Here is an 18,976-nt window from a genome sequence, read left to right as displayed (position 1 = left end):
GGATACACTGCTAGAAGGTAGATAATAGTAACGTTGCTAAAATATACATAATAGTAATATTGATAATCGTATGATTGCTAGAAGATGGATAACATTGCTAGAAGACAGATAAAAGTAACATTGCTAGCACATAATAGTAACATTGCTAGAACATAATAGTAACATTGCTAGAAGATAAATAGTAACGGATACACTGCTAGAAGGTAGATAATAGTAACATTGCTAAAATATACATAATAGTAATATTGATAATAGATAATCGTAAGATTGCCAGAAGATGGATAACTGCTAGAAGACAGATAAAAGTAACATTGCTAGAACATAATAGTAACATTGTTAGAAGATAAATAGTAACGGATACACTGCTAGAAGGAAGATAATAGTAACATTGCTAAAATATACATAATAGTAATATTGATAATAGATCAAGATTGCTAGAAGATGGATAACTTTACTAGAAGACAGATAAAAGTAACATTGCTAGAACATAATAGTAATATTGCTAGAAGCTAAATAGTAACGGATACACTGCTAGAAGGTAGATAATGGTAATATTGATAATAGTAAGATTGCTAGAAGATGGATAACATTACTAGAAGATAAATAATAGTAAGAGTGCTGGAAGATAGATAATAGTATCATTGATAGATGTATAACATTGCTGGAAGATAGATAATAGTATCATTGATAGTAGATGTATAACATTGCTGGAGACTGTCGCTGCAGGTCACGCAGAGCCTACAGTGGGTGTCGGGCAGGGGACAGTACATTAGGGCGTGTTCGGGCTGCATAGTTGTGTCCACGAAAAATGTGTAAAGATTTCTCAATTTTTCTTTTTTCACCTCTCTAATAAACTCATTCATTTAATAATTCGTAAGATTTAATAGAAATGTATCTACATTTAACATATATTGTATAAATACATACAGGTGTATTCATAGTATTTACAGAAGTCGTATTTATACAATTGTCTTGATCTGTACATGGTTAGATGCACAGAGTTAGCAAGAATGATCCTTCGTATATTACTATACGCTCCAAAGAATAATCTTATAATAGTCCCAGCACCCACTTCAGTGCCCATGAAATGAGATATTCAGCAGCACCAGTACTTGAAGTAATTGTGTATTATGTGATCAAGGTGTAGATGCATATGGACATATATATGTGTATATAATATATGTGTGTCTGTTTGTGCTCTCACTGCCAGCACTTTCTCACCCTTTTACTGACTTTCAGGCAGGGAGAAGAGCCGGGAAGGCATAGATCCCGATCTTCCAGCCGCTATACCCGGACGTCCAGCTGCACGGACTGACAGCATGCGGGGAAGGTGACTGGTTCCCCCGGAGCTTTGCCCATTCGCCACCCTTACACAGCTGCTGTGCGCAGCGTGCTGCCCAATGACCCTCAGATCGCCCGACACCTCTGACAATGCTGGCACCATACCCAGCGGAGCCGGGGACCTGGGAAACTCCCCGGGGGCCACCCAGGCCAGCCCAGACCGCAACGAGCGCATCGCAGTGTCCATGGGAGAGCTCCAGCGCTCAGGTAAGGAGTATTGTGTGTGTTACATCAATTGTACAAGTTGTTCTCCACATGTGTAATGATATGTGATAGCGGCAGCCAGCGCCCAGCTGTCCAGGAGCACACCAGTGTCTGAGGATAGAACTAGGCGCAGACACCAATACTGATGGAATAATGGGCACTGGTGCAGGTTACCCAGCAGTAGTGTGTTATACAGCAGTGCTTGGGATTCATGACTGTAGCTAAGCTGTTAATATGGTTATTTGCTGCAATGAATTCGGGTAATACACACACACACACAATCTATATCCCATTAGGAGTCCTGTAATGGGAAAACATCACCTCTCCAGCTGCGTTTTGCCAATGTCAGAGGGGATAATGTCAGCCTTCCAGCTTTGTGTATATTTATTTAACTACAATCTGTGTCTGGTGACTCAACTTAGCCAATTTATTATAAAAAAGATTTTTACATGATATTGTGTGGCCAGAGAGGAGTCTGCTGGGTCCTGTCATATACATCTGTCTGACAGAAAGTTACCCATGTCTGGGTCATCATTTTACTGGCACTCAGGCTCCACCCTATACCTTACTTAGTTTTAATGGAATATATTTTGTACCTTACCTTTGTGGAAAGTGTTCTTCAAATGAAATATACATAATTTTGTGTATATATATATATATATATATATATATATATATATATATATATATATATTTTATTAATTGTTGGACACATTATTCAATAAATAATGTTATAAAAGGGGTTTCTATATAGAGATGTGGCTGTTATATGACCTATTTATGTTCTCTTGTTTTTGCATCATGCACTTGGAACTCTGAAAAAGTCAACTGCTGATTTGTTTCAATAAATGTCACTGTGCAAATGTTATGCTTTCCTCATTACAATTCATAATGTTGATAATGCATTGCATTTATACATTACTTCTGAAGTGTATGCTGTTTAATATGCCACCATGAAAAGCTACTAAATAATGCATAGAATGTGTTTGTACATATTTACTAAAGATAATTCAGAGTAAAAGTTAGTGACTGAATCTATTTGTAGTAGACCAGAGCTGTTAAATAGATTTTAATCATCTAATGATGTTAACATAAATGTAATAGTGACCAAAATAGTACATTTACTTTAGCTATTGTGCATTTGGCTTGTACTGAGCTGTTTAAAACATTGATACAGTATGAATATGTGTATGTGTGTATATATATATATATAATATAGCTTTGATTCTGCTAAGGACTGCATGATTTCTAACACAATATTTACTAAAGTGAGAGTTTTAGAGTTGGAGATGTTGCCCATAGCAGTCAATAAGATTCTACTGAACATTTAACTAGCCCCTTTTAGAAGATAATAGCTAGAATCTAACTGGTTGCTCTGAACAACATCTCCACTTCTAGAAACTTTCACTTTAGTAGATTTACCCTATCAAATGTACATTTTAAAAGAAAAAAACTAACCTGTAACTTTGATACAAAAATAATTTATTTTCGGTCTATTATTTGATGGCTCAAGGCTGGATGTGCAGATTTGACATATTATGCTCCTTTATACAGCCCATCCCTATCCATGTGTGACTTTCTTGCGCTAGTTACATGTATCTTAATGTAATTGACATTTGCAGATCTATTTCACTTCCTCTGCAAGCAAACCAAATGACCATGCCAATGATCTACACATGGTGGCAGTTTCTGTTAGATTGAATCTAGAGTTATTGAAGTTTGTACAAGTACATTGCAGTTGGCAACCTGTTTCTAATCCGATAAATATTTGCCATTGGCTTCCTATTGTGTCCTGGCAAACTTGAGTTTATGGGCAGCAAGGACAATGACATTGAGGAAACTGCATCTCTGCATTTCAGCAGGTCAGGTGTATTACATATACATACCCACTACCACACACATTGAGCCAGATGTACTAAGCTCTTAAAAGTGATAAAGTGGAGAGTGATAAACCACCAGCCAATAAGCTCCCAACTGTAATTTTTTCAAACAGCCTGTAACATGACAGTTGGGAGCTGAGTGGATACTGGTTTATCACTCTTCACTTTATCACGTTCCAGATCTTAGTACATCTCCCCCATTGCCAGAAAAATCTGAGCAGTGCTCTTTGCTGTTTTATGTAGGAAAAAAAACGTTCTAAATTAGCAGTGAACAGACTCGCACATGGATTGCCGATGTGAATCAAAGACCTGTTGAAATGCAGAGATTCGGTTTCTCAAGTAACTGCCCCTGTATCTCAAAGGCAAACAATTATTAGATTAGAAACCTGTCGCCAACTGCACTATACTTTTGAGATTTCGTCACCCATCAGAAGTCCTCACTGTATAGATATTTGGATCTCTTGCAGATGAGGGGAACTGGATCTGGAAATGTTTGAATACATAGTTTCATACAGAATATAAAGTAATTATGTATGATAACATAAATGGTTTTATTTGGAGGATCTAATTTTAAATATGGAGCTATTTATCCTATCAAATCTTACTATTTACAAGCCACTTAGGTGTAGATTTACTGTACAGAGGTTTGTCAAAGCCGCCAATGATTGGAGCCTTTAAATAATGGATTTGAAGTGGCAACAGAAATAAATGCTAAACCAGCCTGGTTTAGCATTTTATTTCTGCTGCTACTTTAAATCTGCCGATCAACAGCAGCTTTGGCAAACCTCCTGATTAGTAAATCTATCCCTTAATCTCACAATAGCAAATACTGTTATTGATTAGTATTACAAATTGGCATATTATCTGTGCGACGCCAAAAGTAATCTAAAATAAGAATGTTGAGGTTATTTTATTTTAATAAATGGGGTATATCATTCACATTTTGAATATTTTTACGTATATCTTGCACTTTTAAATTTATTTTTACACTAAACAATTTAACACCACTAACTCCTCTAGATGTGATAACTATAACCTCTGTTCTCCAGTGCCATTTAGTCTAAAGGTGAGGCAGTGTGTAGTATTTAGGAATAGAAAGCTACCTACTAAAAGCTTTAATATAGTGGCAAGCAAACTCTCTATTTTGCTTAGCATTATTTCCTGTGTTGCATTAATTTGTTATTTTTAAGCATTTTGGTATATAATATGGTCATATATATTTGATTAAGGTTCAGCAGTATAGGAAACTGCGTTCCTTTGGGTTGGGACCAGGGTTCGGAAAGGTTTGCAGTTTGATGCCAAGGATACCCTGAAATGATCTACAAAAGCAGAAGGAAACTAGCACAAAAATGGATGTGTAACCTTAGTGGGACAAGGTGTTGGACTCATGGGGTACAGAGGAATATACAAGTACTGTACAGATTTTGTGTATCCCCTCAGTGCCCCACAAGATAAACAGCTTGCGCCACATGTGTGGTCACACAATTACTACACCTCCATTTTTGTGCCAATTCTCTCCTACTTTTGTAATCCATATATCTGACAAAGTGCATAAACATATGAAAGCAGAAAGTTTGCTCTTGTATTGGAGTATAATGGTTTGTTGGTTGCAAGAGGGGGAACAATTGCTTGTAGAGCAATTTCTGAAAGTTGTAATATAGCAAATTTAAGCGTTGGACATTTTACAACCACTATTCCACATGTCCAACTATAATGTTATAGCCTAAAGCTAACCTCTCCCTTAGATTCTTCTTTGGCAAACAGTGAGTACAGAGAGGGTCAGAATGCAGGGTCCAGCAAGTACCAGCAAGTATGGAAGGGAGCAGCATATAAAGGAGCCAGGATGAAGTACAGCTGTGGTGGGTGGGGAACAGTGGATATGTTGGCACACAGGCACTAGTACGGGCCACATCGGAGAGGGATGGACAGTGTCAATGACAAGTAACTAAAACTGTAAACCATAGTTATATTAAACCCTTTTTTTTTGTAAGGATGGGACGGGACTGTTCTTAAATGTCTAATTTTTCACAGGATATTTTGCCTTTTAAAAGTCAGTACACAACTTATTAGTCTACTCAGTTACTAAAGGGTGTATTTATCAAGCTGTTTTTTTTTTTTTAAATAAAATTATACAGTAACTACCAGTGATGGATTTTACCTAGGGTCTGCAGGGCTGCAGGCCCCCCCCCCCCAGTAAAATTCTCCACTTCAGTGAGTCAGTGCAGTCCGTGACTGCACTGGCTACACTGTGACTGAAGGTGGCTTCCCATTGGAAGTGCCACCTGCCAGTCACTCACAGGACAGGCAGCCCCAAGGGCCCCTTGGACTGCCTGTCCAGTCTGCGATTAGCAGAGAGCGGCTTCCAGTGGAAGCCGCTGCTCTGCCTTTTGGGCAGCCCTACATGGCTTCTTTGGGTTACAGTGAATGCAGTCCCCAGAAGCCGGTCCCGGCGCCTGTCAGATCTATTGCGCAGGCATTGGGACCCGACTGGCCATGGACCCGACCAGCAGCAGCGGCAGCCCCCCCTCAGGTAAGAGGCAGGAGCCGCTGCTGGTAATACAGTTCTGCATAATTTTATGTGTCAGTCTAATGCAGGAAATATCACAGAATGCTCCTGAAAAAGGCTAACTAGTGCTGCAGACCGCAATCCCCATTATTGTCAACGGGGACTGCAATCCGATATCTGTGTACCATTCTACAAAAAGTGTAGCTTTATGCCTATGGAGGCATTTTCGGAGGAGAGGGATATTGCAATTTCTCTCCCGCAGCCTCTGTCTAGGGCCGAGTATTTTCATAAACTGACACTGGCCCTGATTCAGAGCCGGACGCTCTGACAGAGCGCTCGCTCTGAATCAGGGCCGTCCTTCTTAATTTTTAGAGCAGCCTCCTGGCCGCTCGTATACCTGAGGGTGACATGCATGCGCACTGGGCCAACATCAACCCGCTTGCGAGTGCTCAGCACTCGCGAGCAGGTCTGAATCAGGCCCACTGTGTGCACGTGAGCAGTACCAGATAAAGGTCCACGTGGGCATGGATCTGACATTTTCGAAGGGCCTATTGTGTACCGATGCAGGGGATGGGATTAGTGATGTGGAAGGTGTGACCAGTGTTATCGGGGGTGTAGTCTGCATAGGGGATATATTAATAGTGTATTGTGAGAGTCTTTAAACAGAGAACTCCCCTTGTTAAGGTGACCATAATATGACAAAAAAGAAAAATGTCACTTAGTGATGTCATGAATGTTAAATCTCTATCTATACTAATATAATAAGAGCATTGCACCTATCTGTTTGTTCCAAGGTAGCGCAAAAACTACTGAACTGAATTTCATGAAATCTGCATCATTTTGTAGTGGAAACTCATAGAAATACCCTGCACTTTTTTCATCTCGATCCATAAAGTTAAAGCTGAACAATAACAAAAACAAAATGTATTGATATCATTAATGCAAGAGATAGGTGTGGCTCCATGCATGCGGCCGGTAAGGGTGGGGGGAATAGGATAGGCTACATAGCAGTCTGTGCACAGGGCATACAGTGACATTGGTGCGAGTGGTGGGTGAATGCGCTGCTGCCACCAGTTTGTATAGCACTGCTGGTGACGTGGGCCACTACCTCGACAGGGTCCCTATGCAAAGCAATACAACTAGAACACCTTAAATTAAAAAAAAAAACTAGTGTGTGTATCTCGTATATGTGTGTGTGTAGTGTTCCTGCTAGGCTGTTTTAGCGGGGCACCGCACCCTGCCTGAAATTAAAAGGGCAAAATCTGTTTGATTTAACAAACTTGCTTAACTGTTTGTGTCCGTTTCCCAGTGTCAGGGAGCAAATGGTTAAATATAATCTTTAGGTATACAGCCAGCTTTATAGTAGTTATCCAGGAGCCACCTGACATCATATTTATCAAGGTCTTATATCAGATGACATAATAATTACTAACAGTAGGAAAAGTCCACAAGTGGAATGCCAGAACTAATTCTTGTTTTAGGATAATATCTATTTATAAGTTGTGCAACTCATGTAAAATGTGTTTTATTCATGTAAATGTCAATATTTAATGCATTTTACTCATGTAAAACTCATTAAAAGAAATGCCAGTAGGCCAAATGTAATAGCCTCTGATTTGCCAAAAGTGTTGATTTTTCGTTGATTTTTGCCCCAATATTTCTAATGGCAAAATTTGCTACTTTAAATTCTGTGGCAAAATCGCATAAAAATCAACAATTTTCAAAATTGGAGGCTTTAACATTTGGTCTAGTGGGTCTGCGCTATTAAGCATATGAAGTTTAAGTACCCCTTTTAACTGAGATATAGGGGCCTATTTTTCAAGCATTTCACCCCCCTAAAATTATATACAAACTGCAGCTTCTACATAATTTTATGTATCACTGCTATGTGCTAATAGCCTAATGCAGGATATTTCACAGAAATCTCCTACAAAATGCTTATTCGTGCTGCAAACTTTTACTAAGGTCTTACCCCTGTGTAACAAATTTCAAAAAGTGTAGGTCTTTAAGAGTTTGGCCCCACTGGTAAATGCCATCAGATGGTGTAAACTGCTTTAAGCCTATGGAGGCATTCTCGCAGGAGAAGAATCTTACGATTCTCCCACATCCTCCCTCTGGCTCCCAAATTGGACACTGTGCGCAAATGCAGTGTCATATTCACTGGAGGAGTCTTTCAAAAATGTGAAAGAGGCCTGATCTGCTGGTAAGTACCCTCCCTAACCCCCCCCTAACCCTCACATTTCCGGGGAGGAGGGGGGGGTGTCTAACCATAACCGCCCTCCAGTGGTACTTAACCCCCCCCTTCCCGCTCCCTAAACCTAACCATCCCGGGGGGTGCCAAACCTTAACCTCCCCCCAGTGGTCCCTAAACCCCCTTCCCCTAGCCTAACCCTAATCTTCCCCGGGGGTGCCTAACCCTAAGTTCCCCCAGGGGTGCCTAAACCTAAACAACCCCACCTTCCCATGGCTAACAGCTAGAAAGCCCCAGCTTACCTTCGTTCGGGATGTCAGGCGTCGGGATTTCGGCGTGGGGCTAAAGATAGGCGTCTGGATTTAGTCCCTGGTCGAGCTTCCAGCATCGGGATTGCGACGAGTGTCGGTATCTTAACTGCATCCCGGACAGATCATAATTGCAGCACTGCTGTGATAATGAATACTAGGGCCCATAGGCATTGTCTTATTGCAGAAACTAATAGACTTTTCATAACCAAACATATTTGTATTCTCTGCATTGTATATAATTAAAAAAAGGAAATATATTCTCTAATTTTAAGTAGGTTTATTTTCTGTTGGCCCCTACAATAAAATATTATGACATAAGCTTTGGTGCTCCATTTGGAGAATCTCTATCTTTTACCTGACAAGTTTACCTCTTTTCACAAGTGTAAGGATAGTAATGTCAGGTTAGAGTACAGGCTTCCAACGTGTTTTGTCACCAGCGGACTTCTTCAAGGGTATAGTCTATTCCCTTGAAATCCACTGGTGACTAAATGCGTTGGGAGCTTGTACCCTACCTGACATTACTATCCTCTACACATGAAATAAGATAAGCATCCTATCTATTTTCATGCATTGTATTTATTTCATCTAACAATACTGAAATTTACCGTTTTTTATTCCTATTTATGTGTTTTTATGTCTTATGTGTAAATATATATATATCATTTGTTCTTGGGCCCTGAAGAGAGGTTTGTTGTATTTCTTTGCAATTGATAGTGCAAACAATACATATCTGATTTAAAACCTATTTGCACATGATCACTTTACACTATATGGCACTTTAGGGTGCTCTAATCTGATTCTATTGTTTATAAATTTCACTATAAGTTGCTAACCACCACTTCATTTATATCAGGTTGAGCTGACACCCTGTTGTTGTGGGGGGGTGCTAAGAGATTTACATATATTCTCACTTTATTTATTGTTTTGGTATATCACAACACACACATTATCTCTATAGATCGAGGACGTGCCACTCAATAGGTTACATGAAATAAAAAGAAGACTTGAAACAAGCTCCATCAGTTCAACGTTTCGGGTTTATTTCAACCTGTCATCAGGACACATATACAATAAAAGTGAATGCATCATACCTTAAATACCCCAGCACCCGGATCACCACCGTCTCCATCTGTGGCACTCGCCCACATCTCCAGAAACTTCCGGAACAGCATGCGCTAAGCCCTAACCCCGTTGCCATAGTGACCCTGTGTGCACACCTATATAACCCTGGACAACAACACACAGGAAGATTAGTTCCTAAGCACAAAGGTTCCCACTATCAGCAGCATATCGAGAATAGCAGAAAAGATATTAGCAGAAAATATTTTCTGCTAATATTTTTTGCTGCTATTCTCGATATGCTACTAACACGCACACACACACACACCTGTTCATATCTAATTGAGTGGGGTATTGGAGAGTGGTTGGTACTTTATCTCTCACAATTTTATCAATCGGCTTCTACCTTAAATTTTACAAACTGTTGGTACTTTTTCTCTCACAATTTTATCTCTTTCCAAGCTATGATAAATACTTTTAATACTTAATGTGCCCGCTGCTTGAAAATGAAAGTAAAATATACAGTATGCTAGTACAGGTTGCATATCTGCAATTCTGGGAAGTGCTCAAGTATGACGACTGGTAATCGGAACAGAGGGTGTGGTAAACTAATTTTGTTGCATAAGGGGATCACATGGGGGCAAACCTTTATTTATTTAAATGCACAGAACAGTTCATATTGTTATGTGACTCTATTTTGAATAACAAGATTTTAAGATATTTTGCAGTTCTGAAAATGTAAGTGATATTCTCAGTATGCCAGTAGTTTTAAAATAAACAACACACAAACATGTTTACAAAAGCTAAACCATCTGTAAATGTTTTCTTTTTTAGGTTTTGTTATGCATTTTACTGCACGTTATTCTCTACATAATTATGTTCCATTTTTAAATTAAAGCACCAGATCTCTTGTCTATTTACTAAGCTAGTTATAAGAATTCTGTGAAGTGTTTAAAATATTCACCAGGGAAGTAGTATATAATCGTTCTGTCAAAGAGTCTGCTTCAATGTATTAAAGGTCGAGGTCATGTTTGCCCTTAGGAAAATCAAATGTCTGGAATTAGTCTGCAATACTTAGTACTGGGAGAACATACTACTAAAGGTAATCCCTTTTTTTTCCAAGTACTGCTGACATATGAAAGCACTTTAGACTCACTACCTGGAAATCTAGGCCTTTCTTCGTTGTAATTCATTTTATCATTTTCTTTAACTGTTACATTTGTATAAAAGATGCTAAATATTGGGTGTCTGCTTTTCCATGTTATTGCAGCAGTAAAACGCCTAATATTTGACTTTTTTAAGTGTCCTTTTTAAATTGTTTTTGAGATATTAAAAAAAGATATGTTCAGCAGTAAGAAATTTAGATCTGTATGCAGTAAATACAGGCTGCATATGCTAAGTAATCTATTGAATTCCATGGTACATGCTTCATTTTTATTTCTCTTTAAGCATATTGAACAGGAAATTGAGTTTTCTTATGGAAACCATATGATTACCTGCATTTAGTGTAATTGTATGGTCACACATCTTTTATGATTTGTTGCTCATTGTTGAGTTAAGACTCATTGAAGGGTAACATTTAATTTTATTAGTTTTGCCATCTTCACCTGCCCATATAGGCAGCAATTTGGATGGTCAATCTTGCCTTTTTTTAAAAATTTTGTTTACCACAAATCACTCTGTGGGCATCAGACAACTGGTAACCCTAATGCTAATCTGGACTAGCAAAAGGCAGTTAGATCAAGGGCATTTGGCTTTCGGCTGTTGTGGAACTACACATCCCAGCATGCCCTGGGACAGTTTTAGCATGCCGTAATAGCAAAACTGGCAAGGCATGCTGGAATTTGTAGTTCCACAGCAGCTGGAGGGTCACGTATTTAATAGGCCTGGACTAGATGATCGTAGTCAGGCTTTGTTTCTCAAATCTACAGCCCATTTGTACAGCTAGTACACTTCTGAAAGCCTTAATGTCACAACAATCATTAAATATGGAGGTCTCCTCTGCCTAGTTTACTAGCTGGAAGGACGCAAAAACTTTGGATAGGCCATGATGGCTTCAGTGGAAGTAAATATATAGTGAGGGAGTCTCCAGGTTCTAGGGGTATACGAAGCTGCTATATATCACAGATCAAGATCATGGGGCATGATCAGACCATGTAACTGGAAGAATTTGAGTTGGCAAGTGTGTTGTAATATCCACTTATCCGTAAGAATGTGATAAAGAGAAAAATGGGCGCTGCCCAGCCATATATCGTAGAAATTGTATTCCACAAAGTGTTTATTCAGTCAGTGCCAGCAATAGACCTGTGACATACTGGCGTGAACCAGAAGTATTCAATGAAAAATTAGTCATAAGAAAAGGGACCTGGCAAGACTTGGGTGAGTACATAAAGATAGTCTGACAGTTCTGTTTTCCAGTTGACCAATCAATATTAAATATTGCCCCACTTGTCTTCTATTTTCTTTTCATAAACATCTAAAGTTGATTTATGAAACAAAATTACTAAACCATTTCATTAAAATGGGCCATTGACAAAGTAGGTCACGGGAGATAGATTGTCCTTAAACACTAGAGGGGCCTGTGAATAGCAGTGTGTCTCTTGTAATGTGACTTCATCCGCTCTATTGCAGTGATATGAAAATAGAGCTTGGCGTCTATTGTGGGGGGAGTTCCTAGCCTTTGAAATTTAGGGAAAAACCTATAGTCTAAAAGTTTATGGGGGATTAAGCATTGTGGTAGGGGTGCCCAGGTGGAAAGTGTTTGAGTGTCACCATAGGCTAAGTATGTATCGTGTCCCTGGAATGGAAGCAGAGAAGAGGAAAGGTGGGGAGGGAAAAAATAAAGGGGGGCTGAAGTAGAACAAAGATTGGGGCTAAAGTATGTGCTGTAGGGGATGAAATGCAACAAAGTATTTAACACATGGAGGTGGTCAGTGCATGCAGGAAATTGAACATGTAACTCTGACATATAGGTCCTGATTTAGAGGTGGACGGTATTGCAGCCATGCTAATGCCACAGCTGATGAGATTTGTATCAACTGCGGTGCTAATCTGCCATTCTGCGTGTCAAGATGCACTATCTGACGCATTGGCTACACCATCGGACCCCCATTGGAGATTGCACCAGACCTATGGCAGGTGCAATTTCTCCTTCTGAACATGGCCGTAGGGGTCCCTGCAACTGTATCTGAAGATGCAGTCACTGACCACGACATGACCACGTCTGGCTAGCCACCCCTGTTACCGCCCAAGAACACCCTCTGAAATTGCCTCTCTTTGCGTCCAAATTTGTTCTGTGGCTTTCGACGGAAACCATTGGAATGTATGCACAGTGGAACTCGGACGCATGTGCAAACTGAAAACACGGGCTGCTTACGTTCAATGTCGACGCTGCGTCCACCATTGAATCAGGCCCATAGTCCTTATAGCCATATTCCTGGTCCTAATTTTGTTCTAATTAACTTGCAAATATGCATATTATGTTGGTAGTACCCTATGTCGGCCTCCAGTGGGTGTCCTTGTATGCACCAAGCAGCAGATTGTCTCTAGATTTAAAAATCTGTTGATGAAATAAACATATATCTATGTGTTCTAGGTGATTATTATTTTCTCCTGGCTTGATGTATACGTATAACTTATGCATCACTGGTTATTATACATTTAATTATGGCGTTCTGGATTCTGATATGCTGTTCCTCACTCTAAGGATCTTATTAGATGTAACACACTCTTTTGTGAACGAGAACTACCTAACATTCATGTTGTTGTGCTTTAATCCTGAAGTCCATTCAAAATGCCTCTAAGTAGTTGTCCCTAATTTACTCAACAAATTATTTTATTTTCACAAGACTGCAAGGTGGTAAAGGTGTGTCGAATTGATAAAGGTATTGTGGACTCAGATGTATCGGGCAAACATATACCTAGTATTTAAATTTCCAATATGTAGGATATCTTGTGCAGACTGCAATACGTTGGAACTGGGTCCCAGGAGTGCAACTGAGGCAGGCTTCAGGAAACACTGGATCTGAGTGCTGCAGTACGAATGAAGCAGACTGCAAAAATACACTGGAACTTGATGCCAGAAGCACAACTGAAGCAAACTGGAGGAAACACTGGAACCGAGTGTTGGAGCACTAATGGAGCAGGCTAAGCAATACAGGAGCAGGTTTGCAGAATTACACTGGAGCTAGATTCTGTGAAGCAATACTGAAGAAGGTGTACTGGAGCACACTGAGGCAGAATGCTGTGAAGCAAATACTGAAGCAGGTTTATTGGAGCGCAGTGGGGGCGATGCAGTTGTTGCGTGGGTGGCGATAATTAATGAGTGCCCAGTTTTGCAATTCAATTGTTCTGGGCACTCATTAATTATCACCCTCTTCACACCCTATTAGAATAGGGTTTAGCCATGTAAAATGGCTAAACCCGTCTAAAGTCCTGGGTAGGGCGCCCTAACCACGGGTTTCTTGCACATTTTTGCTCGCACCCTCCTGAGGGTGTGAGCAGAAATGACAGCGACGGCGGCTATCGCGCTCAGATGGAGAAACAATGGAATTGCTCAGTCAGGCATCTTAAAAATAATAGCCACTGGCTGAGAAGCAAATCTGGAGCAGGTATTAAACCAGTAACAAGGGTGGGTACTGATCCTCTGAGAGAGACGTTGCAACTGGCAATGTGTTGTCAGCAGTTCCTGATCTAAGCACTGATAGGCTGGGTGAAAAAATTGCCCGGAGTTGCTGGGAGCTGGTTAGACAGAACGGATCATGATACAATCCAAGATGTTGCCGCCCAGGTTGCTGAACAGTGGAAAATGCTGGTAGTGGAATGCCAGCCACGTGTACAGATAAGTGACTAAACACTTTGGGGGTGACATAGGTAGCCAGCGGGGACATGGATGGCCACAAAGCAACAGCACCAGACGCGGTAACAGAGCCGTAACTAGACTTTTTGGTGCCCTGTGCCAGAAAGAGCATTGGCGCCCCCATCCCCATTTTTCAAAGGGACATAACGCACCCAAAAAAGGGGAATGGCCTCATGGGGAAGAGATAGGAGAGGCCAGGAGATGCTGGGGATGAAATAAGTGGAAGCTACAAGTGAGAATGATAATAAACAGAAAATTGACAGGCCCAAACAGTGCTCCTGCCCTGCGGTGCCTTGTGCTATGGCACCGGCCGCACTACCCTAGTTACGGTCCTGCCCGGTAACATTGTTCCAGACTCCGGTGTGTGACAGGAGATTTGCATACTGGGTGTGCACCTTTTAAAGTGTGTGGTTTTTTTCGTTAAGTGTTCTTTCCTGGCTGTATAGTTGAGGCAAATACATTAGTAGTAGTTAATGTATTGTAAACACTTTTATTGACTTTTAAATCAAAGGTTAGTATTGTTTAAAAGGTATACACTTACAGTGAAACATACTCTTATCCAATACAATGAGATTGTGGAATTTTTAATGTCTGTCATATTTAATGTATATTATGTTCATTACAAGAATGTTTAATTATAACAAACTTCTATTTAGTGCTTTGTTTGTTTTTAGACAAAATATTGCATTGGAATTGATTGAAATTACATCGATTTTTATTTTTTAAATATAATTTCAAAATCTAACCTGTCTTCATGTTACAGGTTGGTACTGGGGACACATGACTGTCAACGAGGCTAAGGAACGATTGCAAAATGAACCAGAAGGCACTTTCCTTGTAAGAGACAGCTCACACACAGACTACCTCTTGACCATCTCTGTAAAGACCTCTGCAGGGCCAACAAACCTGCGCATTGAGTATCGAGAGGGGAAGTTCAGGTTGGACTCTGTTGTATGTGTACGCTCCAGACTAAAACAATTTGATAGTGTTGTCAATCTTATTGAGTATTATGTCCTACTTTCTAAAAACAAGAAAATAGAGACAGAGACTGAAAATGTTTCCAACAGGACAGTTCACCTTTGGCTCGTTAAGCCACTTTACACATCCACCCCGTCCTTGCAGCACCTTTGTAGAATGGCTGTCAACAAATGTACTAACAAAATCCATGAACTGCCATTACCAATGCGATTGAAGGAATATATAACTGAATACCGTTACCACGTGTAGATATTTGTCTGCAGCATGGGAAAATGAAACTGCAAGCAACTTCCAAACCCAGACAAGTGCTAAAACCTTTTGTCGTTTCATTTCAAAGTGACTGTCTTAGGGAGTTGGATCATGTTGGGTACAGTATGTTTTATACATAAATATTTAGTGCACTGACTTTTATTCTTACCAAAATTAAATTTTAATAACTCAATTTGTAAATCCTTATAATCAAAATGGTATTTTATTTATTTTGTTTTCTAAATGTTGTCACTGCCTATGGAGATAAACTTTTTTATTATTGTCAATCAGTTGTCCATGGGAGACAAACTAGAGTTATGCTATGTTCACCACATGGTGCAATGCGGTTTGATTTGATCTAATAATTGAGATAATCTCTATGGTAAGTATCCAACTACATTATGAGACTCCAGTGTATGCTGTCCTTACATTTACCCCCTTGGAGACTAATGATCTACCATGTAGGAACATCAGATGACTGTTTAAAATGCTGGTGTGTATGAATCCTTTGCAATATTTGACAAAATTCTTCTCTTTGGCCATATTTATCTAAATTATTTTAAAATTCTCTTACAGAAATTACAATTTATGGGATCAAACATTATTTATAGGGATCAAGAATATGGTGTCATTTTGTCTTTCATATTTTGTGCGAAACTGGAATATAGGGTCACTGCAACTCGCGGCACTGCCATCCGAACTGCTTAGGAAACACTGGCTTCCAAGTGCTAAGTTGATCTGAAATGCAGAGGACCAGGATTGGACATGGCAGGAATTTGACAACAAGTCATAAAACGACAACTATTAAAACACCTGCAGGGTGTGTTTAGCCATACAACTCCAGTATGTCCTTCTCCCTTTCATCCCTTGCACATTACCACAGCTGCCCTTCAATAGATGGCTATCAGGATGGTGATTGCAAGCATATGATAGTCATTGTGCCCCCTGCATTAGTGTATTGAGGTGTGTGGAAGTTTGAGGTTTTTAGCCTGGTCTTTCCTTTTCTCCTATCTTACACTGGCACATGCCTCAGTTATATCCATATATAGAGGATCAACAGTATGCACATCTAATAGATAAGTGGGTTAAAGGATAACAAGAAACCTTTAGATTGTTCATCCTGTGCCATGCTGCCTCCCTTAATTCTGCCACCTCGTGGAACTACTCCTTTAGGTGCACAGGTTGCAAATAGATTAACCCATTTACAGAAGCCATCCAATATATTGATTTATAATATAGTTGTATTTGTTACTTCAGGTAATGTCTGTGGGCTTTTTAAAATTAGACTAAGGAAGAAGTTGAAGGTACACCAATACATTTATCTGGTCTCGCCACAAAATCAATTCTTTGTAGTGCTTAATACTGTTAAGGTGGGATATTCATATGTGTAAGAAAACCTTTATGTCAGGGGCGTTTCTACAGAGGAGGGGGCTCGTGTGCAGTCTCTGACACGGGCCCCCTCCTCTCCCTCCGGCGCCCGGCAGCGCACTGAGCTGTGCGCGGCCAGCGCCACACTTATAGACTCAGGATACTAGAGTGCCCGGAGTCTATAGCACATGCGCAAATCACCGGGAAAATGGCTGCGGTGGCCATTTTTCCTGTACTGTGCAGGCACAAACGGCGGGCAAATGGTCGCCACGGCCATTTTCCAGCTGTTTTTACAACGCCACCCTCCGCACCGGCGTGGGACTCCGGAGAGGTAAGTATACTATGGGTGCAGGGTGTGTGGTGCGGGGCCCCTCTGGACCCAGGGGCCCGTGTGCCCCGCACAGCCTGCACCCAATATAGATACGCCCCTGCTTTATGTAAATTATGTTTTAGATCTTTAACTATATTCCCCATGGAGAATAGAACATTTGCCAAGTTGTGATGCAACTTTATAAAACTCGCATCACAAACTATAACTATGTTGGTACCATTCTTGCAAGTACCCAGTAGGTTTGCCATAGTTTGTGCCAGCTTATTTTGACATCTGTAAGTGTGCATCCACTTCAAAGCATTTACTGTCTGTAGCCAACTGTTTGGCTGTTCTTTACATAATATTATTTTAAGATAATAGTGTAAAAGTTCTGAGGCATTGTACTACACATTCTCTGTATTACATGATTGCTGTAATGTTGATAAAATATTCTGCTCTGCAAACAGTGTTTTGTTAATGAAAATATCCACCAACCCTTCTCCTTGCCCCATGAAACTCTCTCATGTGTAGTTTTTAAATCTATTAGGAGTGTTAACAAATGGGTGGCTACTTGAGGTGCCTTAAATGGTGTTTAAATTCTCCTGATAATAAAACTGCTTAAAAGTAGTTTCTGCCTGCAGTTCTGTGAAATTCATTAAATAAATGATTACTTAAATAGAATACACTTTATTCCAAATATCCAAAACTCCTTGTGTGCTCACCAGTATGGACATAGGGTGAATCTGCCAGCGAAAGAACACTACCAGTTAATTAATATATTAAGGTTTAAGGGATTAAAACCAGATTTAATTTTCTCAGGTAATCATGACAAGTGCATAATTTTATGCTTTGAAGCCTTCTTGTGATGGGTGGATTCTGATTGGATCCTTAAGTCACAGGAAACAGAAATCCATTTGCAACCTAGTCCATACTTACCTACCCTCCAGATTCGGCTGGGAGCATCACGAAAATTGTGTGCCACTCCCGGCCAATAGGAAGGAGAAGCAATTCACACTGAACCGCATAATTTTGGCCTCGCCCCCTGCTTCACAATATCAGTAACTTTGGCATTGTGTAGTGGGGACGGGGGCCAAAATGACGCAATCATGTGGCCATGCCCCCGCTACGCCCACAAATTCTGGTTAATCTGTCTGACCCGCCCCCTTGTTTCGCCACGCCCCCCTGCTATGCCGATCTGACTGCTCCCTCCCGGAAAGAGGCAGCCAGAATGTCGGCAACCCTGACTTAGTCATGTTTGATAGAGTATAAGTTGCTTTTCTCTCACAAAACTAAGGTAATGTGATGCTAAATTTGTACTAAACACTTTATACAATAACAATGTACAGTGTTTATACCTCAATGCTTAATAAAGGCTTCAAAAGGGTTATGCTGCCCATCCATTTAACGATGCGGGGGACGATGGCAGGATTACGACACCGTAGTCTCCCGCGGGGTGAACTACATACACTGAACGTTCAGATGTTCAGTGTATGCAGATCAATCATCCCCGAACATGGCAACCTGACAGCGGTCGTCAGGTTGACCGTCGTGTTTGGGCGATGATTGATGTTAAAAATGACCAGCGGGCACGCGCATCGCTGGTCGTTTTCAACCTTTTACTGCCCGATTTGCGGGCGATTACCAAGCGATGGAGCGATAACGACCGTCGTTATCGCTCCATCGCTAGGTATAATCGCCTAGTGGATGGGCAGCCTTAGAAG

The 18,976-nt window shown here is 40.4% G+C and overlaps 1 protein-coding gene across 1 annotated transcript; it reads left to right on the top strand.

Moving 5' to 3' along the window:
• Nucleotides 1-1,316: 1,316 nt before the first annotated feature.
• On the top strand, nucleotides 1,317-17,883 carry SOCS2 (suppressor of cytokine signaling 2). The gene is made up of 2 exons (XM_088454565.1): nucleotides 1,317-1,548; nucleotides 15,114-17,883. The coding sequence occupies exons 1-2, from the start codon at nucleotides 1,401-1,403 to the stop codon at nucleotides 15,575-15,577; spliced, it is 612 nt and encodes a 203-aa protein (XP_088310691.1). The 5' UTR covers nucleotides 1,317-1,400; the 3' UTR covers nucleotides 15,578-17,883.
• The last annotated feature ends 1,093 nt before the right edge of the window (nucleotides 17,884-18,976 follow it).

The sequence above is a fragment of the Taudactylus pleione genome, unplaced genomic scaffold (assembly GCF_031769625.1).
Source record: "Taudactylus pleione unplaced genomic scaffold, aTauple2 ptg000040l, whole genome shotgun sequence".
NCBI lineage: Eukaryota > Metazoa > Chordata > Amphibia > Anura > Myobatrachidae > Taudactylus > Taudactylus pleione.
This window is presented reverse-complemented; position numbering and strand designations above follow the sequence as displayed.